The sequence below is a fragment of the Accipiter gentilis genome, chromosome 23 (assembly GCF_929443795.1).
Source record: "Accipiter gentilis chromosome 23, bAccGen1.1, whole genome shotgun sequence".
In the NCBI taxonomy this organism is placed as follows: Eukaryota; Metazoa; Chordata; class Aves; order Accipitriformes; family Accipitridae; genus Astur; species Astur gentilis.
Window position 1 is genome coordinate 2,403,032 of NC_064902.1, and position 8,660 is coordinate 2,411,691.

General features: G+C 37.1%; 2 protein-coding genes across 4 annotated transcripts in view; one reads left to right on the plus strand and one right to left on the minus strand.

The window, feature by feature from the left end:
• CFAP92 (cilia and flagella associated protein 92 (putative)) overlaps positions 1 to 8,460 on the minus strand; it is a 130,479-nt gene extending 122,019 nt beyond the window's left edge. The window contains exons 1-2 of one of the 2 annotated variants that reach the window (XM_049826643.1): positions 8,097 to 8,460; positions 7,038 to 7,136 (exon numbers count right to left, since the gene is read on the minus strand). In XM_049826643.1, the coding sequence (XP_049682600.1) occupies positions 7,038 to 7,136 (99 nt within the window). In that variant the 5' untranslated portion in view covers positions 8,097 to 8,460. Of the gene's footprint in view, positions 1 to 7,037; positions 8,045 to 8,096 lie in introns of those variants that run through there. The other variant, XM_049826641.1, reaches the window with a different exon arrangement.
• On the plus strand, positions 59 to 5,271 carry GP9 (glycoprotein IX platelet). 2 transcript variants are annotated; one of them, XM_049826654.1, is made up of 3 exons: positions 59 to 1,331; positions 2,200 to 2,243; positions 3,206 to 5,271. In XM_049826654.1, the coding sequence occupies exon 3, from the start codon at positions 3,213 to 3,215 to the stop codon at positions 3,795 to 3,797; it is 585 nt and encodes a 194-aa protein (XP_049682611.1). In that variant the 5' UTR covers positions 59 to 1,331; positions 2,200 to 2,243; positions 3,206 to 3,212; the 3' UTR covers positions 3,798 to 5,271. The 2 variants fall into 2 exon arrangements, with proteins under 2 accessions (XP_049682611.1, XP_049682610.1); XM_049826653.1 differs by lacking the exon at positions 2,200 to 2,243 and having other exon boundaries at positions 62 to 1,331.
• Positions 8,461 to 8,660: the final 200 nt, after the last annotated feature.

Genomic DNA, 8,660 nt, shown 5'->3' on the forward strand with positions numbered 1-8,660 from the left:
CACATACAAAAAAAAAAAAAAGTGAAAACAAAATCCTGTTTTTGTTTTTCTTTTACACGAACATGGCATTTTTTATTTAGATGGACAGATACATGCATATTATAAACTTGTATCATCCTGAATTACTGGCTTTCCAGCCAAATATACAGAGAGCATGTTGTTTTAAGATGACATATTGCTATTATTCAGCAGTTGATATTCTTCAGCAACTTGAGTGTGAAGAAATTTGCAGGATCATAGTCCTCTTCTGAGCTACACACAGCTCTCATGACTGGGAAGAAAGGCTATGTATGTGCCCAAGGCCACCCCAGTCCTCTAGGCTGTGCTGATTAAAGGGAGCCATGCTAACCACGACAGTGAGCCTTTCGCGGAGCACATTCCCTGACTATTCTGGAATTCATTTCTAAACTCCAAACCAAACTAGGACATTACAAATAAATTATATTCCACAAAATATCACAAGAACCAAAATAGGAATTGATCCTTTGATCCATACACATGTACCCTTCTTCACATTCAAGGTTGTGTCAGGGGCACCTACCTGCCTGAGTCATTCTGGCTCACATATTTCTGCATTGCTCCACATCACAATGTACAGGTTGCTCTTAGCCTCTTCACATAAGATATGTTCTCCAAATCCCTGATCATCACAGAAACCTTCTTTTCACTTGTTGGCTTAATCTTTTTTGAACATGGGTGACTAGAATGAAATACTGTATTTCAGGTGACTTTTCATCACTATTTCAATGTAATGGCATTTATATTTCTCTATCCTTTAATGATCTCACCTGACTAGCGTAAGTTATTTCGATGCTCTGGTGTGTTTTTACAAATTTTACTTAATCAGCGGAAAGGCAGATATCAAACACACCTGGCTTTGACTAAAACAGAAGAACTCTATTTCACGGGCAAACTTGAGCTCCCTTGTATCTTGCTTAGGTTTGCATGTGTCAGTAGTTGAAGCTCAAGCTAGCTTTTATACCTGCAGGTTATTACAGCTGAGGAAAATATCCCACCAGATTTCAGATTAGTCTTTTTAGGTTTTCCAGGCATTCAGGTTTAATGGGAAAAATATATTAGCAATAAAAAAAAAAATCAAAAGCATTTCCTCTTGTCTGCAGAAAATACAAAAATGCCCCAAGCACTATATGCTGTTACACGTCAACCATATATAGCATCTTCCAATGGGAATGGCTTCCTATCACGCATAGGAAAAAGCTCATCTTCTTTAACACATTTCCTTAGTGACTCTCTTAAAAAGTCAGCTCCAGTTGCTATACATACTCCAACACTTTACCAAGCAAAGGGAAAGGAATCAAGAGGGAATAAAGGTAAGTGTCAGTCAGGCATCTCACCAACTCTTCCTTTCTGCATTTTTGCCACAGTTCTTATTTCTATTCCATTTCAGATTTTTTGATGTCTATATATTAAATCAGAAGAGATCCTCTTTTCTATAGATATTGCTTAATTTTTTTTCAGTCAGATGACATAGTCTGTCCCTTTAAGATGTCTACTTTGAAAAATAACAGATAAGTATCTCGATTCAGACCAAAGATATTCAGATTAACTTCTTGCTAACAAAGACATAGGAGATTGTTAAGATTACCATTTCAGCTTCCCTGTGCTGTTTATAATTTCATGCAGCATTAATTCAATTTAAAATATAGGAATGTAGTATTTAGATCAGGAATCTAAAACTGTCTAACTTTATTTTGAGAAGCTAATTACATATTTTTTGTAAGTAAATTGAGACAACTTAATTTAAAACAAAATCAATCCATTTTTCCTACAATTTTAGTCTTTATTAAATGGAACTTCCTAGAGAAAAAAAAATAGTCTCAGCTTATTTTAAGTTTTTAAAAGGAAAACCTTTTTCTTTTCAGTTCTAAAATATCTCTACACTTGAAAACATTATTTGGAAGAAATTTTTTTTCCAAATTCCATTCTATATTAGTATAATTTAAGATCCTTATCACCTTCAGTATGTAAAAACCTCTTTTACTCTGTATTTGTTGCTGTTAATAGGTCTGTCCTACCTGCTTGCTATTTCTCAGGCTTTGTCCAGTCCAATTGTAAAATCATACTCAATGTGCTTCTAACGCTTGCCTGCAAACAGTTATATAACTGTTTTCACTTTCTTCAGTTAAAAAGGAATTTTCTTTAAGTGTATAGTGTATAAAACCCCAACACTTTTTTCAGGTTCTGCCATTGGCCCAGTAGTATCCAAGGCAATACAGAGTCAGGTATTTTTGATTCGATACTTACTTACTTACTTACTGCAAATGAATTGGAAAAAAAAAAAAAAAAAGAAGAAAATACATTCTAATTATGAGATGTACTAAAATCATAAAGAAAGATGGTTTCAAGATTGGAAATTCCCCAACCTGTGCAAGGGAGTTTGTATTTCAAATTCCAATCCTGTCCCAAGGCTAGCTATGTATTTTTAAACGCAGAGAAGTAGTAGGAAATACAGGAAGGGAATAGCTTTAGAGGTTTTAAACTGCAAACAGAAGGGTTTAAAATGGAAGTCTAGTGGGATCCACTCTACAGAACTGGGAATGACATAGCAAAAGGGATAATTACCTGCTAGCCCAAAGCATGGTTATTTAATCCCTAAAAGACAAGCAGTACAAGATATGCAAAATTTCCAATTCTCTATTCATCCAAATCTTAAACTGTATGTTCTCAGAGATGCATGAAGCTACAAGGCAGCAAAAAAATTAACTTTTTGCCACATAAAAATACATACTACTTTGTTATAATCTTCATACTCTCAGAAAGATTTTTAGACATTTACAATTATTCAACCTCTTAAACTCAGTTTTGAAAACTGACTTCAACACTCAATTTTAACACTAGACCTATGACGATACAGAAATGGAACCAAAATCTTTGCCTAAAACTAACTGGTTTTACCATTGTCTCCTGGTGACATTCTGTTCCAGAATGTTGAAAAACAATACATTTCATACAATTATGAAGGAAATGCAATGAACTAGATACAAAATGGAAGCACTGTGCTCTCTCCCAGTTGCACTTATGCCACTTAATGTCAGGAAGAATGGATCTGTGGGAAATACAGAAAGCTAAAGATTTTCTTCCAAAAACCTAAACCTCACGAGTAATCCTAAGAAAGATATAGCTGCATTTAGAAATGTGGTAATGAATCATACTTATCAGATTATTATTCTTATTCTCTGGGTAGCTGAAGCATGAACAAGACAGAATTCATCAGTGTTGCAGGATTTGCCATATCATTGCTGTTCCACATGACCCAAGCTGAAGTCTGTCCTTCAACCTGTAATTGTAAGTCACTGGGTGAAATGAAGGGCTTGCACATAGACTGCAGTTCAAGGAAGCTAACGGAAGTGCCTGCCTTGCCCGTTAACACCAAGAGGCTTTATCTACAGAACAACAGCCTGACCTCGGTTCCTCCTGGTGCCCTGGACAACTTGCACAGCCTGGAGGAAGTGAAAATATTTGACAATCCTTGGAACTGTGACTGTCATATTCTGTATCTAAAACTCTGGTTAGAAGACGTCTCCGCACCCTCTCTTGCAAACATCAGATGTGCAACCCCAGCACCCTTGAAGAAGAAGCCCTTGAGCCAGCTGACTGGGAATGAGCTGGGGATTTGTAAGAGGCTTCTCCCAATCAAGTGTCTTGAGTTCTTTTGGCGAGACCTCATTTTAATTGCTGGAACAATAACTACACTTATTTTAGTAGCATGGGCTCTGAAATTCTCAAAAAAGCTGGTCTGCCAAATAAACCTAAGCCGATATGACTCTAGGGGCTGACCGTTGGGGAGGCATACCTCCAAAAACCACAAGATAAAATGAGCTGTTCACTACCACTAGCTTGAACAGAAATGTTAAACTATTTTGCCACAAAAAAGCACAGGCACTGACAACACTAGTTTTACTGGTGAACATGCTACAAACAGATCCCAGGGCTCAAAGTCTGGGTCTTCAGACTTCTAAATTTTTTAAAATCATTTAACTTAGCATTTTTCCACTGAATTCTCAGCTCTTATAGCAAGATTTACATCCCCAAATCCTACACTTGTTAATAGATGGAGATGAACACTGTACTATTTTAGCAATTCTTTTCTCACTCAGAAGCTGTGTGAGTTTGCAACCTGTTACCCCCTCACAGTCTCCCAACAGTAGGACCATTCTTGGGTCCAAACAAATTCAGCCATCTCTTCCTCAGGTGCAGGAGTTTCCTGCCAGCAAAACCACTATGATTATATAGGCCAGCTACTGAATGTATCCCTTATTGAATATGTTTAAAGATGGACTGGTAATGAAAATATAATCAGTAAAAATAATTTTAAATATTGTTGAATTTCCTAGAAAGTGAACAATAAAAAAGCATTCTATGTGAAACTGAAATAATGGATGCTTATTGAATGAACATTCATACTCACCCAAGTTTAATCTTTCACAATTCCACACATTTCCCATTAAAATCCTAAGAAATTTCCAGAACTTGTCTTTCAGTTTTACTACTGACATTTGATACACTGGATTTTATGCAACAGCTTTGAAGAGGATGGACTCTCTTCCCTTCTCTTCTAGTCCCCCCCATCCTCATAGAAATATTGTTGTAGTGACTCAAGCATATTGTTTTCCCCTTAACCTGATTATTCACAAGACTCCAAGAACAGCAATTCATGCTGTGACCCCATCTGGTCTGGTGAAGTTAGGCTAGTTAGATGGGAGATCTCTGAAGGTCTTCTAAAATTAATACTACTGTTGGCAGTTCAATTTAAGACGCATTTTGCAAACGCTCCTCCTAGCCCCAAACCTGAGCTAGGTATTAGAGGTATGCTGAAGACACTAAAGACTGCTTGGCTCTTTACCTAGCACCTTGTCACATGAGAGGGGTTCCTTATTAAAGCACATAATATCCCTAGCAAACCTGGTGGTTAGCTTTCGTCTGACAGGTGGTTTTGCAATTACCACGTGCTGTCACTTCTATAAGACGAGACTCATTCCTAGCCACAAACACCCAAATCAAAGACAGCAGTTCACAGGGATATTTCCAGGTCCCTCTTGCCCCTGCCAAACCACTTCAGCAATATGGAGTCAAACTGCCAATGCTGACAGCTGGTGACATTCTCAGACAGTTTTAGGAGAGACATGTTACTGTCTGTAACATACCTTCACTGTTGGTCCTCTCTCTCCTGCACTAGCAGGGAAAGGCCAATCTGAGACATCACCACTTGTCAACCTAAATTGATTCCAATTCAGGATGAGTCACTTGCCCCTCTCTGTGACACAAGGAATGGCCACTGAGTACGGTGGAACTGCTGAAAGAACCTCTGAAGTGCAGACAGATTTGGGGAAAGGACACACACCATGGGTAGAGGGTTACACAATTTAGTAATGAAGTGTAGCATGGGGCTTTAGACTGAGAAAAGGAAAGGGACAGTCAGATGTTTTCCCTGTAAAATAATTAATGATCTGGGAGACAACATGCCCATTGCAATTCTAAAGTCTGCAAATGATACGCAATGGGGAAGAAGAGGGAAGTCATAAACGTGAAGAATGGTAAGTTACGTGGAGTGCCAAGCAATCGAAAGCAAGATTGTACATCTAGAAACAAAAGATGGGTTGAGGACTCAATTCAGAGAAGGCAAATAATCTGGTAATCATGACCTCCCATCTATGACATTGCAGCAAAGGGCTAATGTGATCTTTTCTTGTTAAAATAGGGAATATCATTTAGGGATAGAAAGACTTATGTACTTCCATGTTTAGATAAGCTACAATGGTTCAGTATCAATGTCTACAAATCAAGAAGAATCAGCTGCAGAAGAATCAGAAAAACAACTGTAATGCAAATAAAGGATTGGAAAAATATATCTTCAAAGGAGTTTAATCAATTTCATTTAATAAAGAGGAATTTAAGGAATGACAAAATCATAGCTTGTATGAATCTACATGAAGAGAAATTTGTTAACAAAGGGCTGGGAGTAGAAATTGGAACATCAGACTAGAAACAGGGCTCAAACTCTAACAATGAAAAATAAACATTGGAACAGCTCATCAGATGTCATGGTGAATCCTATAGCCTAACCCACATTGGGCATTTTTTCAAATTGGTAGGCACTACCTGAAACAAGAATGATTTTAACAGAATTGTGTGAGACACCTAAAACATTACAGCTCTTCTTATTGCTTTGATCACCTGCAAAATTTATGGTGGGACAGGCCATGAAAAGAGAGACCACAATGACAATGCGTCACAGGGACATCCTTAGTGAGCGCTGGCAACACCTCTGAGGAACTCAGGCTGTGCTGGCTGAGTCAGCCTCCCACACTACACAGCAGCAGTAATATTCCACTCTATCTTCTCCAACTGTATATTGCACTCTTCACTAGGAGTACTCAAAGTGCAGCAAAGAATTTGCTTTTTACAAAGTGTTGCATCCCTGCCACAGGAAGTGAACCATATAACCTAGAAACAGCACGGCTTAGTAAGGCTGTATCACCCTCCGGGGCAGACCAGAGTAAAATTGCGTCTTCAGATTTATGTGTACATTTTGATCAGGTGAGCACAAACATTCAGAATTTCTCTAGCTTTATTTAATGTTTTTCTATATAAGTAACCTCTGCAGGACAGAATTTCAAATAAACACATAGGAACACAGTGGTGTATGCACTTAGATAATTCCAGAATATTTTCTCTGCACTGAGCTTTTCAATTTTTTAAAAGGCAGCCACCATTTTGTATTAATGCAGAATATTACAGAAGAAATGCACTCTGCAGTCTCTCATGGAGAGTTTCCTAAACGATATTTCTTGTTCCCCAAAAATAAATTAAACTACTAACACTAAAAGCTTATCACTCTCTTTTGTGCCTATAAAACTAGATATGCATAAAATTGCTTTACTCTATAGCTTTAATTATACAAACATAAAAAACTGAGCAATTAGCAAACATTTCTGCTTTTACCAGCCAACACATTAAATAAGATGCACAGAATACAGAAAAAAAAAAAAAAAAATTGAGAGAACATGTTTTCTGACCTCAAAAGAGGAAAGAAGAGGGAATCTCTTCCATGGCAGTATTTCACATTCCACTAAAACAGCATTGTATTTATAATTTCTGATCCATTTGGCTTTCATCTGAAAAAAAAACCAAAACGAAAAAGGGAAAGCTGGAACTGCTAACTGAAGGTTCAAGAGCGACATTCAACTGTTTATCTGGCAAGGCCACTATGTTGTGCTTAAGCCACATACTCCATCAAATTGCATAATGCTGCAGCTGCTAACATCATGCAAAGACAGGAAAATACATCAGCTATCTACATGAAACATGCAGACAGCATTCCCTAAGGAGTTTGTAAAGATCTCAGAAAGTGTTGCTATATGATGCCTTCAAGAGTGCAAACTAGTGAATATATCTGTTTTCACATTCTTTGGTAACATAGGTATAACTGCTGGGATTAATTTCAACTAAAAGTTCTGAGTTTTGGTTCAATATTTAGCAAGACAAGTAATCATACTCAGAATTATTGAGCAAGAACAAAAAAATATTTTTAAACTGTTCACTAATACACAGAGTATATTTGTGTAAACTGCAATTCTGTGTAAACTGCAATTCAATTAATGTGGACAATATTTGCAGGCTTCATTTTATTAAACAGAATGGTAGGCGAGTCACCTTTTTTTCTTGAAATGCTCAAGATTTTCTTAACATTGTAGCAAAAAGCATTGCTCAATCTGAACAACTTCTGTTTAGCTTAATGTTTTCTTTCTATCTAGCATCTACAGTTAGAGTTTATTCCAGATCCATTGTTTGAATTGATGCATCAGAGAAGTTTGCCGCTTTCTTCTTTTTTTTTTTTCCCCATTTGACACTAATAAATGTACAGCATTGTTGAGAAGATAGCTAACAATGCTTCTGTGAATAAACATAAAGGAAGGCTTAGAAACTAGGCACTTTGTTGTGACCTTACAATTCCATCCTACACCCAACCTACTTCAAATACTACTCAAGGCAGTGGCAGACTCCTCCTGGTTTTGGAACATGTAAGGCCCATTCACAGCTGAAACATGCAGACATTTTATTTCAACAGGTCTTACCACATTTGACTTCCAAGTTTCCCAGTTCCCCCAAACTTGGTATCATAGCATCTTGCATCCAAGACAAGCATTGTCATGTGTTCATGTTTCACCTTTTGGCAATTGGTTTCTAATGTATTTGGATATTTTTTTTCACTTTTCCATTAATTCAGTAAATCAACTGGGAAAAAAAAAAATATCTTGAGAACAGCAGAATAACTCCCACTAAAGCAAGTGCAATATACTTAAGTGACTAGTGCCTGAAATCTGAGTGTAATAAATGGTGGCTACAAACATACAGGACGCTTATTAAAGGACACACAATGTAGGATGTCAGCATGAAACAGAGAGGTGAAAATCACCAGTTTTGCTCAAAAAAAAGTAATATTAAAATCTGTTCTCTATCTACAGCAGGCTGCTCGGGCATCTTCACAAAGGCATAAGTGTCTCACATGGCCCTCCGATGAAAAGTGAAAGAAAAAAGAATGTATTTACTTACAAGGTATATATGTGCAATCGAAGTAACATGAATATTGGATTCTCATAACACTGGAGTACTAGATTACTGGTAACATGGTCTGATCA